The 18260-nt window shown below is 46.5% G+C and overlaps 1 protein-coding gene across 1 annotated transcript in view; it reads left to right on the top strand.

Annotated features, from left to right (window-relative positions):
- The first annotated feature begins 463 nt into the window (after positions 1–463).
- The window catches only part of ERAL1 (Era like 12S mitochondrial rRNA chaperone 1), a 79497-nt gene continuing 61700 nt past the window's right edge, over positions 464–18260 (top strand). Inside the window, exon 1 of the mRNA XM_078680089.1 lies at positions 464–582. Within this exon, the coding sequence (XP_078536215.1) occupies positions 510–582 (73 nt within the window). The 5' untranslated portion in view covers positions 464–509. The remainder of the gene's footprint in view (positions 583–18260) is intronic.

Genomic DNA, 18260 nt, shown 5'->3' with positions numbered 1-18260 from the left:
TATTAAGTTAAAGCCTTTGCTATGCAATACCATTAGCAAAGCAAATGGCTTTAACTTAATCAAAGGCTAGACCTATTGCATTTTCAATGCTTGTTAAAAAGCGTACCTATTTTAAATCACAGAATATTGACTTGTATGCCTGAGCATAGTTGTAACCTGTTGACTGTGTATGCTGCGCCAAAATGAGCTATTCCGTTTTTATGAACTTTTATTTAATTTTTACGTTTACATCAACAAAACATCTTGCTGTAGATTATAATAAATGTAAACTATGATCTGTGACCCAAACATGTAATTAGCAAGAGTCCACATATGCTTTTAAAAAAAATAAGTTCCCCGTGCATTCTTAAAGGGGAAAAACGCGGTGACCTATTCATATATCAAATCGGTAAATCAGACAGACTCCATTCCAATATGGCCGCCTCGCTCGTCGCTCGCTCACGCTCCACGCTACGCCTCTTTTAGAACACCCAGAGTACTTCACTTGGGGTCCTGTGTAGGAGGAGAGCATGGCGGCAATCACGGGGCTCCTGGGACGTGGGACTCAGCTTTGGACAGCGATCCTTCAAAGAGAGAGCAGAGGTCAGTGAAAAGGCAAGAAGGCAGGCGGGCGCAGCCCCGTTATTTGCATAATTCTTGCGACATGCATTTCACCTACTGAGAATTCCGGACTGTCCGTACTCGCTGTAAGACACCTTTAGATGTCGTGACATTCTGCTATGGAAAGTTTGCATTCCGTTTTGATACACAATAAGCTTGCGACGTTCTGGAGTAGTAATCCTGCAAGGTTTATAGGTTAGGCTTCCTTCTAAACTCAAGGGATTATTAACTAGGGAGCCATCCCTGAACCTACTGTTATGGGTTATCGAGCTAATTGACATTCCCATTACTGCAGTCTGATTAGATTCTCAATTGCCAAATGACAACGTCAACCATTTGCTGTAGCATAATGTACCAGATAACTCCATATCACTGCCTACTCGGCCTTCCAGTCCTTGGTTTTTAGTTTATATAATCATGTATTCTTGTAGTCTTTCGCCTTTATTGTCTATTGCGCACCTGAAAAAAGTAGAAGAGCAGTTAAGGACTAGAGCATTTCGTTAGTGGTGATATGCTATCATGTAGTAATATTACTCAAGTCACGTGCGCATTTTTGACTACTGTTGAGGCAAATGAAGCGCCCCCACATCTAATGGAATATGTGGTCCATGGCAAAGGAGTCAGGTTCGTACTAGTTATTTTGCAAGTGTGATACTACACTTGACCCTTTCTGCATTGCTTCAAATGAAGAAATTTATATGTGCTTACAAAATTAAACCACTGTTTCAATGTGAACGTTTTACACATACTAATCATGAATCAATACATCATTTATCTTATTTTAATTTCTGTTGCCTTTTTTTGCGGATTACTCTCCAAGCATGCATCGTATGTTTGTGTCTTACAAAAAACAATTTCAAGGACAATTTACTCAATATTGCTGGTGTATTTACAATTCACAAACTATACATAAAAATTCTCTCTCACAGAAAGTTCCCAATGCATTTCGGGATAAAAGTATTGCTTCATCAGTGGTGTTAATAGAAACCATAAGTCCTCTCTGTAGCTTAGTACTAATTCCTGCCTGGCATTTAGTTGTATGATAACCTGAAGCCTCCTGCTGTCTGCCTGAAATTTGATGATGCACTAGTACCATACGCGGTCTGTTTAAGCAATGTCTTTCGATTTGAATACAAAGTATATCGTCAGCGTGATCATCCATTAAACAGAATGCAGAATACCATGCTGACGTGTCAAAGCCTTTTGTTAGTACGCACAGGCAGATGCCTTGTGATGTGCAAGTGTGGTACATGACAGCTCCATAGCCACATCAAGTCAGAGTTGGGCCCTTCCTGATAACTCCTATTCAGCCTTTGTATCGCTGTCAAAGCTCAATTGCCAGCTACATCTAGTTATACCCACTCTACAAGCACCAAATGGTCAGGACGAGAGACTGTCAACTTTCTAAAAAGTGGCATTTTCAGAATTGTGTCTTGAAATCCAACTTTACGATAAAGGAGGATTTTAAGTTATTCTTTAGATACAAAACTCAAAATTCTTATCTGCTCTCAATTGAACACTGGCTCTTATTAAATGTAATAAGGGAACCCAATGTTAACCTACGGGAGTGGTGGGCCTTACAGTAGTGAAAAACGAATGTTAAGAGTTTTTCATTACCAGGACATGTAAAACTTAAAAGTACATGTACAGCTTTGTAAATACACTGCACCCTGCCCTAGGTCCTGTTTAGGGCCTACTCTAGGAGTGACTTAGATGTATTAAAAAGTACGATATAGTCCTGGTAAAAGTTTTTTTTTCTTCCTCAGGTCGCATTGACAGTTCAAAACTGCACACACAGGCAGCAGTGGCAGGCCTGAGACATGTTTAAAAGGCTGCTTAAGAGGGTGACGCAATCTGTACTGCAGGCCCACTCATAGTATTAATATACAGGCCCTTTCTAACATGTAGTACCATTTTACTATCTGTGGGAGTGCGGGTTTGATAAACAGGCGAGGAGGCTGTATATATTTTCCAATAGAACATGGTTTATTAGCAGTAAACGAGTTGTCCACAGGTACAGAATGTCTCTTCTCTTCTCCTGGTCTTCTCCAGATGTACTAAGTGGTGAGCTGAAGTGACTTGTTGTAGAAGATGTTCCGGGCTGGTGGGGTCTTCCCGGAGACTCATAGGAGAGATAGAAATGGAGCCGTCCGACACTGTTTTAATTTTTTTTTTAAACCTTTATTGTTCTAGACAGTCCTTCACGTATTCACACAGCTTTTAGCCTACAACCCATAGGGCCGGCCGCAATGGTTGTTAGACAGGGAGTATTGAGCAGTGTGACACAGCCATTCAGCCGACAACCCGGGGGTCCGGCGGCGTATTGTGTGGAGAACGTGTGGACACAGTATAGCATTGGGTACAACAAACTATTAGGTCCATACCTTTTCCCATTTTCTGCAGTAAATCTGGTTGGTTCGACAGTGCGCCCATGACGCTTGTAACAGTCAGACAGCAATCTATGTCCACAGCTCGTGTGTAGTGACAGAGGTAAGTGCTGGGCATGTTGTGGATACATTGCCGAGGGTTTGAGGACGTCATGCATGTAGGGTCGCTATGGAGTGAGCGGTGAATAGTAGTATAGCTCACTAACGCAAGGAAATGAACTCGCAGCGCTGGTGACGGCAGTGCCTGGCCAGCACAGCCAATGCTGGGATGCTCGTCAGTTGAACATCCGTGGCATCTCTCAGCAGCGGCCATGAGTGTGCTCGCAGCAGTGGCGCTAGCTTGTTCCCACGGTTAATCCTTCAGCGTCAGGGAAGGGGGAGGGGGACGCGTCGTTCACCATGGTGTGCAACGTGCGTGTGCAGGGGAGGATCTGTAGATGTCCTGACAGGAGAGCATCTCGCCTCAACGCTCTCATTGTTCCGTAGCAGTGTCACCGTATGTGGGATGTCTCTGTCTATGGCAATATAAGGTCCGGTCGGGGAACATGACCGATGAGTAAACAACAATAGGCATATGTGCAACTGTGGAGTAATAGCGGGGCGGGGGTGAGAAACCTGTCATGTTATCAGTGTGGTGTGCGATGAGAGGTCCGTTGTTAGCGAGCCCGGGGGGAGAGAAGGGGGGGAGGCCAGCGAGTTGTCAATAGCTGCGGGGCGGACAGCAAGAGTGTTCAAGGGGGGGAGCGAGCGCACGGGTATGGGCACAGTGCGGTGAGTCCGCGGTCATAGTGGGCGAGCGTGAGGTTAAAGTGTTGGTCATGGTTTGGGTGTGTCGGTAGCCAGACAGGAAAGAAGTGGGGGAGTGGGGGGTCAAAAAAAGGGGGGGGGGTCGGAGGGGTGGAGAGAGAAGTGGGGTGGCGAGGGCCATAGAGTTCCGGCTCGTCTCATTCCCATACTGCGGCGGCTAGTCACGTTGATTCAGTGCGCCTCTCTTTCCTGGCAGACCGACACTGTTTTAATACTGATGTTATGTCTCTACCATTAACCACACCTGGAAGTGAGAGAAAGGACGGTCAAGAGGAATGTGCCCAGGGGAAGTCCAGTTGACTAGGACAAACAGGAAGAATGGAAAGGAAGAACCTCCATCCCAACTTAACGCGCAACGTTTAAATGTGACAGGAAAAGGGGGGGACAGGGTGGGGAACAAAGAATGGAGGGGAAAACCGATAAGGTTCGTGCTCTGGTAGTTGGTGCCCGTATTTCTATATCAATATACAGCAGAGTCAACGTCAACAAGCAGCGGGTTACTTCACCATGCAGCAGCGTATTTCAATGTGAAGTAAAGCAAGGTATTTAACATGCGGCAAGACAAGGTATTCAACATGCGGCAAGGCAAGTTATTCAACATGCGGCAAGGCAAGGAGTTCAATACACAGCAAGGCAAGGTATTCCTACCCTCCCCTTAACACACCTCCCGCCTCCCGTTTTCACCTCCCAAATCCCCGGAGGCGGCACCACTCACCGGCTCCGCCGCAACTCTCCTGAGTTGCGGCCGCTCTCCAGCCTCCTCCGGTGGACACCACCAATCCTCCGTCCACCGCTCCTCCGTCTCCTTGTCTTCTTCTTGACCGACATCAGTTCCCGCGTACTCCTGGATTCCCGTGTTGTCCTCCTCCGGTTTCCTTTGGTTTTCGGCACCTCCTCTCTTCATTCGTCCTTCTTCTTCGCTGGTCCAAGACGACTGCTTCCTGGGTTCTCCGGTTTTCATTGGGCTGAAACATCAACTTCCTAGTTCAACTCCGCCTACTTCCGGGGTGTTTACTGGGCCTCGCTGTGGAGAAACATCACACGGGGAGAATGATTGATAGACGCGGATTCCTCCAAGTCCCAGGATGCATTAGGCTGTCGCTGATCCACGGAATGTTTGTTACAGGACGAGTTACAGGTAAGACTGGCGTCCTCTTTCTCACACTATCGACTTACACCCAATTGTCACATTTTATTTAATTGTAAGCCAATTTCACCATATGTAAGGCAGAGAGCACCAGCGCTTTAGCTCTGGGTAGCAGTAGTAAAGTGTACAGAGTCCTAAAAGCCAACAAAAATGGGTTCAGAAAACAGGGGGTGAAGGCAGAACGTTTGGAGATGACCCTGCAGAAAGGCCAAGTCCAAAACATGGCAATTGCCTGAAGCAGCATTCCAACCCATCTTTTGTTTTTCCACTATGCCGCCTCATATTTGACCAGCCACATGCAAATCAGCCTTGGTCCTGTTCCCGTTGGAACTGTCCAGCCTGAACTGTCAAGCCTTATCCTCACTGAACCGGAACACAAACAACCAAAAATGTAGTTGGGCGTGTTCAGTGGGATGCAGCTTGGTTCCAGCAGCCTGCCACCTAATGTTGGCACATTCTGTAAGGGATCTTTGTTAGAACTGTGAGTTTTCTATTATAGCTAAAGACTGAAGGAAGAAACTGATTGATTCTCTTGATTGATTTGTGATCTCTTGTTTGGTGATCTGGCCAGGGTAGTTATTGTCTTTATACAATCTGTTTTGTAATGAGTGTGAAGATCTGCACTGGTACACAGCACGGAGAATGTAGGTCTCTGCTGTTTATGGAATGAATAAAGGGTGTAGAATGTTTTGAAGTTTTTCAGTTTCTGTCTATTGTAAAGTATAGTGGGCGATAGGATAGAAAAGGCAATTAAGCAGGGTAGCTATCATAGCTTCTGGAGTAAGTTTAACCTTTTAAAAGAACATAATAAAGACTGAAGGAAGTACACAACTGCGTTCATTTTACTTTGTGTGTTCCTAAAGAAGCAAATCCAATTTGTTCTTTGTCACTTCAGAAAGTGCAAATGGGAAGAAAATTATATTTGTGGTGCATAACATAACATGTGTATTTGTAAAGCGCACGTTCACCAGGAAAGGGTATCTTGGCTTTGAATAACAGATGTTTATTGTTAACCAACTCAGTGGTACTCATTTTATCGACCTCAGAAGGATGAAAGGCTGAGTGGACCTGCCGGGATTTGAACCTGTGACCATGAGGTCGAACACAGACTCCTACAGCGGATGTATTAGTCCACTGAGCCACCAGACCCAGCTACTAAGCCACCAGAACTCGGAGACCACCACTCCATGCCTTTATATCAAACACTGGATATCTCACATTGCTGATGCTAAGATTCTGGTGAGGAGAGTGGTTCTTAGTGTGGTGTGACCAGTTATGGTGTTGCAACTACAGTGAATGAGTTGTGGAGGCAATTAGGAGTGCTATATCGTCGGGGGATTAGTCTAGCAATCTTTTAAGGTATGGGCAGAGTGGTGAGTTGCTCGGGACCTCCCGTTCCAAGGAGATTCTGGTCAAGTGAGTGGGCCAGTCAAAAGTCCTGGTATGAAAAAGGGAGCATAGTTACAGAGTCTTTGGTAATTATTTAAGTTAGGCATTCTTACCATAAACTAAATGTGTGTGCCTGGGCTGACCAATCTTGGTAGTCATATTTTCCGCAGAAATGGCAATTAGATTGAAACAAGTGGGGTCATGTCTCTCTCCATGTAGGAGACTAGGGTCTGCTTCCTATGGTCACCCCCACTTTTTGCTTTTGCTTTACTGGTGTTCGACTTAGATGTGGCTGTGGGCCTGCTAATCAGACCCACAGCCCAGATGCACTCATTCTAAATTCACACCATGTACTCTAGGTACACCCACAATTGGGAATTGGTTCACCTTATCAGCCCCTGTAGAAGTGTACCCTAGGTACTCGGGCATAGGTGTAACCAAGGCCTACCAGGGGCTGCAGCATGTATTATGCCACCCCTGGCTGGCCACTCAAACTGACACAACTGGCTGATCACTCAGCTGGGGTAAGGTCGTGTAATCACCCCTTGCTTAGGTATAGTATTCCTATATCTACCCTTATATATAGACACACAGTAACCTATAAGTCACTCCTATGGCAGGCCTTAACAATCCTGGAGGCAGAGTTCTTGGTTATGTGTGAGATTGTGGTCTAGCATGAGCTGAGCCTGTCTGCAGCTTGCGGAACCATGTCCTAATAGCTGTTCTATGATATCGCCATACCATATACTCTTAAGTGCATTATAATCCTCGCGGTTGTATGCTAACTTTGGTTTGGCTTTATCTAAACATGTCGTGTAAGGTGTCATACGCTTTGGAATACTACCCCCTCGCCAATTCTGGCGACGGGGGTAGCATTCCACCCTTCTAGAGGGAGAAGACATGTTAGTTCTGACTATCCCGGTTAAAGTTAACCAGAGCCCCAGCGTCACAAAATGGACGCTGCTGCCACAGACACAAGTCTGTCCTCCTGCTGGTGGGAGTCCTTCCAGTCACGGAGGTTTGGACAATAGGTTTCCTGCCTGGAGAGGTGCGAGCACCACCCCAGACAGGACCTTGTGTATAGGGACAGGGAGGGCTGAATAGAATGAGACACTGCCTGGGGCACACTAGGTGTTCCATGCATAGTCCAGTTCAAACCGGTGCTGGGGCACTCCAGCCCCAGTTCTGGCACGAAACTGGACAAAGGAGAGGGGGGTGTAACCACCCCCCCTTCCTGGTCCCACCCATAGGAGGGACCTAGAAAGTAATCCAGCCCCTTTTAGTTGTATAAAGGTAGGAGCTGAACCCCAGGACTTTAGATTAATCCTGGAATCGACTTGAAACGAAACTCTGGACCCTTCCACCCTTCGACATTCACCTGAGCTGAAGACTGAAGAATCTCCCTTGTGGCCAAGGAGTGACCACCCTGGGCAACCAGGCACCATCCAGGAACTCGACGGCTTGCTTGGTCGCCGTTCCCGCCGGAACCCGAGCACAGAGCCTGACAAGACCTCGACTCCCGGACCTCTCTGACCCCACTACACGACTCCAGCACAGCTGAGCCCCGTGGAAGGCGTTGGAACCCGTGGAACCAGGCAACTTGGAAAGTCTTCAACTTGCTAACAGCGCAGCTCCTGAGGCATCCTCAAAGCTGTGCCCTGGGGACTGAGACACCCCGACACCGAGCTCCACCTGCACCGAAGACCAGCCCTCCACACTCCACGGCGTGGGGCCCTTCTGCTTGTGTTCTGCTCGACGCGTTGTCCCGGTTGCTGGCCAGTTGGCTAGTAGCCCTGTGACGACGATCCTTTTGAAAATCCATTGCTGGTCTGGTTGCTCCAGACTGGCTCTTGCTTCCCTGAAGAGGTGAAGCACCTTAGACCCTCCTGGTCTGCACCAGAAGCCGTTTGTGTATCGTGCGTGGGTTGCCTTTGCTTAGGCTTATTGGCTCCGATCTTGAAGTCGACACCTCCATCTGCGAGAACCTTCGTGGGACAGCTCTTCTCCAGCACCTGGTCGTCCTCGACGCCACCTGGTCCGCGTGGCTGCAAAGACGAGCTTCACGACAGCACCTGATTGCCCCTCGACGACGTCTGGTTCCACCCGGTCACTGGCGAGTGACCTAGACTCTGTTCCCTCTGCTTTCAGGTCTTCTTCAACTCCGATCCACCCTTGGATCCACCCAGACATCTTCCTCCTGGTCGCCTGCAGCATCTTCTTCCAAGGCTCCCTAGGAATCAACGAGAAAACCCAACACACTTTGACACCTATGCACCCGCAGCCCGTGGGTGAGGTAAGGCGAGTACTTCGGTGCTCCTGTAGGGATTGACTATCCTAGTGTCTAGTTTTGTTAGTTGTATCTTCCTATTTAGACCGGAAGTGTCCTAAATCTTCGTTATTTACCTTTTTAAGTTCCCATTGACTTTCTATTGACTCTCGCGTGAGTGTACTGACACTGCACGCGCCGCCTGTGGGCCTCCTGCTCCTAACCTAAGGTTCAGATAGTGTAGCCCCAGCGATTCTTTAGGCCCTAGGCCTTTCCTTTTTCCGAGTCGTGGTTCTTATACCACTTACTTAGTATATGGTTTTACGAGCCCCTAGGGCCTAACTGTAAATTGTGCTATTTAAAGTATTTCTAAGAGTAACTTGTTATGTGCTTTTGCCTCTGATCTCATAAAGAGTTCAGAGGGGTGTGTTAGTAAATAAATACTTATATATTTTATATATATCCTGTGTGGTGTCCTTTCATTTGGTATTCAAGGGGTTACATATGGTAAAACAGCTGGCTTTACACACCCTCGAGAGTCTTTTAGCCTAAGACTGTTCTGTCCACGCTACCACTAGGATAGCTGGTCTATAAGTTTGACTAACAACCATCACCATAAGGGTTGTTTGGACTGGTGCAAGGTGTTCACTAGAATAGAATAGTGAACATCATATACCAGGCCAACTTCTCACACTCCACCTCACCCTTCTGTCTTTCCCTCTGTTTGCTAGTCTCTACATCTCTACCTATCTACATCCTCTCCCGCTGCGTAAACTCTCTACCATGCCAATGTATACTTCTAATCTTCACTTCTCTCTACCACCCTCTCATTGTCGTGCCTTTTTCGCTATCACCTGCTGTGCCTTTCTGTTCATCTCCTGCCTTACCCCTTTCTACCTCATCCATTCCTTCTTAGCTGATTGTTCTATTTGCATCTCACCTTTAAAACTTTCCTCTATCTACTTAATCTCTCGCTCAAAAGCTCCTCTAGCTTGTTCTCTCACCTCGCTCCCTCTCTTCATCTCTGTACCTTCTCTTTACCTTTCCCTGAGCTCTCTGCCTCACCAGTCCCTTCCTCGCATCTGTCTCTAATTTCTCTCTAGTTCATACCTTTCATACTAACTCATATTTGTTTATGCCACCACTTTCTCACTACCTAACCTCACAATTTGCTTCCCCACTAATTTTTTACCATGCCTCCCCCGGCTCTTACTTTATTTTTGCATAATTAACTTTTTTGTGTCTCTTACATCTTCCTCTAAACTGCCTCCATTTCATCTCACCACCTCTTCCTCGCATATTTCTTTGCCTCTTTGTACATCACTACACGATCTCACCTCTGTCTGTACCTTACAACTCTCTAACTCACCCTCTTCATCTTATTTCTATTTCAACCTCACTTCTTTCTCTACTTCACCTGTCTCTCTACTTGACCTCTTGCCACTCTGCACCCCACTTCTTTCTACATGTCACACACTCACTACTCACTTAATCTGAGCATTCTGTCTATACGTCTTTTCATTTCCTCCTCTCTCTAACCTATGATTCCCTATCTACTGTGCTTCTGTTTCTCACTACCTCGAGTCTCTCTCGCTCATCCCCCTTCCCCTCTCTTCTACCTGTTTCTAAACTCCCTCTTTCAACATTAATTCTCTCTTTCTCATCCCATTTGTAAACCCTACCAGTCTTCCTCGCTCTTCATTTCTCTCTCCATATCTGTAGCTCTAAAATAGACTTCCCTCTTTTTCTCTACTCACTTCTGTCTTTACTTCCTTTTTTAGGTCTCGCCTGTGAAGCGCTTGCTACGAGATGTGCTGTATTCACGTATGGACTTGTAGCTCTGCCCATCGTATCAATTGGCTCCTGTTACTGTCCTTTCTAATTGGTTGCTTTTGATTTGTGAATAGGCTTAGTAGTCCCTCCTTAGTACCGCCTTTTCTACTTTTGTAACCTCCCTTGAGGTTTGGCCCTATTTATTGTAGTGTTACTCCGCAGGTTTCATTAACAGTCTGTGGGCACTTTTTTAGGTCGAAGCACGACCTGCATTCAATGCGAAGCATTGATTGCAGTGCTTCGACAACTATTGTGATCACTTTTTAGGAATGTGGACACGGCTCAGACGCGCGCTTTTGCAGTCTCAGTTTTGACCGCGGGAGCGCGCGTCTGAGCCGTGCTTGCGCAGACGAACTCCCAGCCCCTGCACACACACAGACACGCACGCATACACACACCAACCCCCTTACAACTAGAGCTTACTCACCGCATCCTGACCGCATCGCCGCCACTCCGTCCTGACTTCTGCAGCCACCGCGGGGCATCAACTCCGTGGGCGCGGGCTTTGAGGAAAACGGAAGTCCCGCCCCAAGACAGGCGTGACGCTCCTGAACTTCCGTTTTCAGGATGCGCATGCTCGCAGCTTATTAGAATCAGGGATGGGCGTGCCTTAGAGAGGGCGGGCGGCGGGGGACGCTGTGGAGGCTCCTCAGCTGATGTCACAGAGGCGGAGGCGCTGCGGGCCCAGCCTGCGGTCTGCACACCCTGGAGCCGGCGCACCATGAGCTGTCCCTCGGAGGCGCCCGGCGCTGAGACTACCCGGGAGAAGATAATGGAGGCAGGTGGAGGAGCAGCCACAACTTGATCATCACAGATAACAGAGGTGAGGCGACAGCCCCAGAGTGATTGGGAGCCTAGTACAGGGGGCATCTGAGGGGGAACAGACAGGAAGTTGGACGTGCCCCAAAGTAGAGGGCCATACACACGTTCTTTCTGAACCTTCGTGTCCGCTCGATTCGGGGCGTTGTGCAGCGTTTGATATCTGCAACGTTTACAAATATTTAATGTTTGTTAATGTTAGGGTGGCCTCAGCGCTGTCTCGTTCTGGGTCCTTCACGTATTGGTCTATAGTATTCCGACACATCTGCCCACTCCTTTACTGCACAACCATAGGTAGCCGCCTTCATCACAACGAATCTTTAATATTTAACAGCGTTTGCCCTCTGTCGCTTAAACTCTTGCCAACCCCACCACTGGACAGGCTCCGATCTCTCACGTCCTACTTTCAGCGCCCTCCGTGCATGTCCATCAAATGATAGGTCAGTTTCTTTCAACCTTTGCTCGAACCATCACAGGGCAGTTTATCCCGCTAGCCTCACCTTCACAGTGGAACCCAAGAGGCGTATTATTTGTCAGTACGTTCTACCGTTAATGCACCCACTGATGGCATACTCCGAAATCGCGTCGGAGAGGGCTTGGAGGATGAGATTGCAGCGGCATGCCTGCTAACAGGCCCCACGGATGTGTCATGCAGAAAGCCGTGATCTCAGCCTGCGCTTGGCTGCCTGCACTGCTCTATGTTTTAAGCCACTAATAATGGATCTATGTATGTCCAAACATGCACGTTTATTAATTAGCATCTCGCTACTTATGTTATGCCACCGTGTTTATAAAGCACGGCGCACAGAGCCAGAGCAGTCATATACCGTTGATCTGAAGCGCACCTCTAGAATGGATCCAGAGTGTAATTGTAAAGGTGCATATGGACCCATGCCATGGCCCCAGAAGGAAGCTCGTTGGGATAAACCTTTCTGCTTGATTAAACAGCGCCGCGTTAAAGCTTCCGTTTGTGGGGCGGCGTTCACATGTTCAGCTGCACACACCGTGAGGTTTAGTCGGTTTTATCATTGGTGCGGCAGGTGCAGTACGCCGGGGACCACTAAACCCTGATTCTTGCTGTATTGCATTGTTCAAACAGCAGCCAGAGGGTCCATTCCCACGCTAAGGCATGCACAAATGCACAGTTGTGTATGCATATCCGTGTTAGCACACCACATGTAGAACAGTGGGCTTCGGCAACGTTTAAGTAGTTGAGGTTCCTCCACCCAGCTGCGTAGGGATTGTAGTGTATTCTTTCAAAGATAAAGACTCTTCAGAGCGAATTGCATTGATTAAGAATGCGTTTTGTAAGGAAAACCCTCACCCACCGAGGTTACCCCTTGGTGGCAGTGGCATGCTTAATCATTCTGTTCCTTCCCATCCGCTATGGGACGAGACGTCCTGCTACCAGTAAATTATACAGGAGCACTGATTGATATGAAGCAGATGTTCCAAGTGAGTGATGGAGGGAGGAGTTTTATTTGTGGGTTAAAAGTACTTATCTGGTGGCTGTATTTACTTTGTCAGCCCCAGTTGGAATGATTAAAATCTGGGAAAGATGTTAGGAAGTCGGGGTTAATGGCCCACCTTCCTCTTAGTGTCTGGTCTTCATTTTCGGCCAACATTCCCTGAGGCGTCGTCCGGACGGTATATTTCACTCCCTGAGAGCATTCCTTACATATTCATGAAGTGCATATCGATCACAAAATCTGCTTTAAAAATTAAATAGATACATCTAATTGGTGTCTGTTCCTCTGCTTATTAAAAAAAAAACTAGTGCTCCATAGGTCTGCGGATGGGAGGGCGGGCCTGTAGTCTCACTGTCATAAATGTCCCTGCCTGGCCCATTCACCTACTTAGCCGTCATCTGTTACTGCATATTTAATCCGGTTGGTGATGCACAGCGTTCCTTGTTGTTTGTGGCTTAGCTACAGCTGCTTACCGCAGTGCTGGTTACTTTCAGCCGCTTTTCCAGTGCTTAATTTGTGACAAAAGAGGTGCCGGGGCGATTATTAGGCGGCTGCTTTTAAAAAATATTTTTTGTGTCAGCCTGCCTAAGAAAGATCACAGAAATCGTACAATTGAGGATTGCATGTTGTTTAAAGACAAACAGTTAGAAAATCTGCACTTTCATTTACATTATTTTTAACTGAAACTTTACACGAAATGCAAATGTTCCCAGACACTCAATGCAACATAGACTCCAAATACCACTCAGTGCCACATAATTACACGCCATATAATTACACTCTACTTAATACAACATACACTACACACAATACCACTCAGTGCCACATAATTCTATGCTACATAATTACACTGCGCTCAATGCAACATACACTCCAAATACCACTCAGTACCACATAATTACACGCCACATAATTACACGGCACTCAATGCAACATACACTCCAAATACCACTCAGTGCCACATAATTACACGCCACATAATTACACGGCACTCAATGCAACATACACTCCAAATACCACTCAGTGCCACATAATTACAATGCACTCAATGCAACATACTCTCCAAATCCCGCTCAGTGCCACATAGTTACACTGCACTCCATGCAACATACACTCCAAATCCCACTCAGTGCCACATAATTACACGCTACATAATTACACTGCACTCAGTGGAACATACACTCCATATACCACTCAGTGCCACATAATTACACACCACACAATTACACCCTACAGAATACAACATACACTTCACACAATACCACTCAGTGCCACATAATTATATGCTACTTAATGCACTGCGCTCAACGCAACATACACTCCAAATACCACTCAGCGCCACATAATTACACGCCACATAATTACACTGCACTCAATGGAACATACACTCCAAATCCCACTCAGTGCCACATAATTACACGCCACTAATTACACGCCACATAATTACACTGCACTCAATGCAACATACACTCCAAATCCTACTCAGTGCCACATAGTTACATGCAACATAATTACACTGCACTCAATGCAACATACACTCCAAATACCACTCAGTGACACATAATTACACTCCACACAAAGCAACATACACTCCCCATATTAACACTCAGTGCCACATAATTACACTCTTCTCAATCCAACGTAAATACACTCCCCATAATACCACTCAGTGCCATATAATTACACACCTCGTTCTTAAAGGAATTTCTCTTACCAGCTGTTGCAGGCAGGACACGAGCAGCGCTGGTGCTCAGCTGTCCTCCAGCAGCACTGGCATTCAGCCGGTGGAAGCATGGGCGTACACCTTTATTATTTTATTCAGGGCGTGGCAATCTTTATGGGCTCGCCGGTGTCCCGAGTTGCCTTTAGACCCTCCCTACCTTCCTCATGCCGTTCATTTGCATGTGTTTATGCGGGCATCACTGTTTTGTGAAACTTCCCTGCGCTATTTATTAACAACGCCGCAATCATTTTGGGCTCTACGGTGTCTGTTCGTGTTGTCATGCGGTGCTGTTTACATTTGCATTTATTAACTGTGCCGCTGTAATTATTTTGGGCTCAACAGTGACTGTGTTGATTTAGCTCCTCCCTTCACAGCCTGGCATTTCGTAGCCATGTATGTTTTCAGTGGCCCTAGTAGAATGGTAGAAAACTATGGGTTTTTCAGAATAATGAGAATCGCATTTAATTTAGAAATAAGTATTGTGATCCACTTCTCTTTACATTTGTGTTCACAAGTGTTATAGGTACATTTCCTTAACATAAATTACAACACTTCACCTTTCCAATATGGCCGCTCCTTTATCTATCCTGTCTGACCTCCTATTCCTAAGTATAGGACCCCAGTGGGTCCTGACGAGAGAAGATGCATCCTGTGTCCCCGGAAGTGAGACTTTTCAGATGAAAAGTTGTTTTATGTTAGTTCACTTTCAAAGGAAAAATGCGTCCTTTTGTGGTAAGTGAGAACGTTATGGGATATGTGCAAGGCATATGCTATTGGGGAGAAAAAAACAGTGCGAGGGTGTCACGTAACTGCCAGAGCTTGCAGTGGTATTAGGGACATACGTTTTAGAGACCAGTGTCTCGATCAAAAGAGATACAAACGGCATTTTAAAAGTTGTATTGTGTACACACTTCCCAGTGGTGCACCCCTTCTCCCCCATCAAGCTGCTAACACGAGGTTCAGGACAATCCTGTGTGGGGTCCCACTCCTCCTACATCAACCTTTTACTACCAATCTGTGCATTCTGAGCAAAAACACATTTTTTACTGCACGGTCACATACTGCTGAGCTCTCGCATCTTCTCTCCATTCACCTCATCCCTCCCTACTTCTCACTCACAAACATGCATGCCTTATTTCTAAAGATTCCACCCTCACCACAGACATGCCCATGGGTGCAGTTGCTAACTAACTTTTTGGCTAATCCACCCCCCTAAATTAATGTATCCATGCACTATTTCTGTAGTGAAAACCTAGAAACTGACTGCATGACCTAGTGTGTAGTAATTGTATAGCTGTTCAATCTCTGGTGGCACAGCCCGTGGATAATGTGCTGCATGGCTAAACACTTATAAGGTCCCAAAGGCAAGATATATTGGCTATGCCTTTCCCCTACCGTTTAAAGTCAAACTTGTTACTTCCGACACAAGTGATCTGCTTTTAGAATTTAGCTTCTGTACAGGGTATACGCCTCACTATATACGTTTTCTCCCAACTCTTACTGGTACCGTATAACTTATGCAAAAACATTAATAGGAAAGGATTTCATTATTTCCACCATTTGCACCCAGTGTCCGTCCTGTCTATGCAGTCATGTTTCCTCTGACTAAAACTCCTCTCTCGTTGTTTTGAAGGTTACTGGGTGTAATTATATGAACGTGTTCACCGAGTGCAAACTGTTGCTATTATTTTCTCTCTTCTGACATGAGTGATGTGCTTTTAGGGTTTTGCTTCTGTAGAGGGTATAAGCTTTCACTCCTACCACCCCCTACTTTCTCACGGTTTTCTCTCCATTCTCTTTCCTTCCTATCTTTTTAAAAAGGTCAAATAATCACTTCACTGCAAACATTTTTTTTTTACTAAAAACATTCTCATTTGCAACTCCAATAGCTCTAACTCTCTCTACTGCAGGACATATTGCATTGCAAATGCTTGTTTCCTTCTCTGACTGCCTCACCGTTCCCTCTTTGCCTTTCTTCTCTTCCTGCCTCGTCTATCTCCTTACCTCTCATCGCCTTCTACTGCTGTTATTATTCTCTTGACCTCTTCCTATCTCTTGCCCCAGCAACTAAAGCTACAATTTCAAGCATTGTGTTGCATATGTCTTATTTAATATTCTGTACTAATCTAATAAACACCACATTTTCCCCATTATGCATTTCCTACAAAGGGAGGAGTAGACTTGTTAGACAATAAAATCCACATAACATAACGTGTATTTGCAAAATGCACGTTCATCCAAGGATATCTTGGTGTTGAGTAACAGATGTTAATTGTTACCCTACTTGGCGGTACTCATTTTATCGTCTTCAGAAGGATGAAAGGTTGAGTGGATGTGCCGATATTCGAGCCTTTTAGTATGAGGTCAAACACAGGCCCCTACAGTGGATGCATCAGTCCACTAAGCCGTCAAACCCGGAACATGAAATGTTGCTAGTTATAAATAAATATAGAAACAAGGCGCAAACAGAAATAATTCTTGTTCCAGCTCTCTTTGGTACTATTTGGTTTGTGTACACAAAGCAGCTTGAACTTTCCCTCCCACAGACTCCAGTCAGCCCTGTATGCCATCCATGCCCCACAGCCTCTCGCTGTATATACCACGTTCCGCCCTCTGGCACCAACTCAGGCCTGCCTCCCAGTCAGTGTCTATGGGCATGGCAGTGGCCCCCATGCTCTTGCTATGTTTTGATTAGCCACTCCGGCCGCCAGTGTCTGCCATATATTAACTTATAGATGGGTCAACCCAGCTTCCCTTTTATCCCCAGGAGTAACTATTTGACTTCGAGGGGGAGCTTCATCTCCACCACCCTTGCCATTATTGCTGTCACCTGAGCCCATTAGCCCTGCACGAGCTGGCAGTCCCAGAGGTTATGAAAAAAGGGCCCCTCGCTCCCACAGCCCCTCCTGCACAGTGGTGATTCCACCCTACCTATTTTGTATAGGAGCATCTGTGGATAATGGAACCCGTGGAGTGCTTTAAACTGGACCAATCTGAACTGCATCCTAATAACTATATCCTGGAGGGCCTCTGCCCAGTCATCGTCCTTATATGCAAAAGAAACGATTGATGGACGGAATGCTGGACAATGCAAACATTCACCCCCAGCGAAAAGGATCTGGGTTTAATCCATCATTCTTTTGCTCACCACACCACCCCAGCTTGGACCTAGCCATATGCAAATCAGTTTTCACCATGTTCCTTATGGGAACAGTCCAGCACGACTGCCAAGCCATGTCCCCCCTGGACCCGAAACAATCCTCCTGGGACCGGTTTCAGGGCATCACCCTTCATCAGCCAGGCTAGCTTCAATCCAGTGGTGTAGTGAGCATGGCACCAACGTCTGGGCATACCCTTCCCATCGTCCTCAAGCGTCACCAGGCCCTTTCCCACGCCATCCTCAAGAGACCCAATTGATCAAGAGAAGTATTCATTAGTTTCTTGTAGATCAGTGACACTCCCTTGTACATCAGAGCCTTGGTCAGTACTCGGTCCTCCAGTGGCAAGGAGTATGGCAATTGCTCACTTTCCGGCAAATGACGTTGCAAAGCGTGTTCTAACTGTATATGCTGGAAGTGTTCATAGTCCACCAGGTCAAACTCCCCCTGCAGGTCTATAAATGTTATGTAAGCCTGGTTCCTGCAGACGTCTCTCTAATGTTCTACACCAATGAGCTCCCATTTTCGGAATCCATTCAAGCCTCCTACCTCTGACAAGTATACTCTGCAGCAGAGCGCTGTCAAACCAGTAAGTTTCCCCTTCCAGCCTAGAAACCTGGTGGCCTCCTTCCATACATCAACTACTACCTGCGTGTGTCTTG

Source organism: Lissotriton helveticus, chromosome 3_1, assembly GCF_964261635.1.
Source record: "Lissotriton helveticus chromosome 3_1, aLisHel1.1, whole genome shotgun sequence".
Classification (NCBI taxonomy): domain Eukaryota; kingdom Metazoa; phylum Chordata; class Amphibia; order Caudata; family Salamandridae; genus Lissotriton; species Lissotriton helveticus.
The sequence above is the reverse complement of the archived record's forward strand: the minus strand, read 5'-3'. Positions and strand labels throughout refer to the sequence as shown.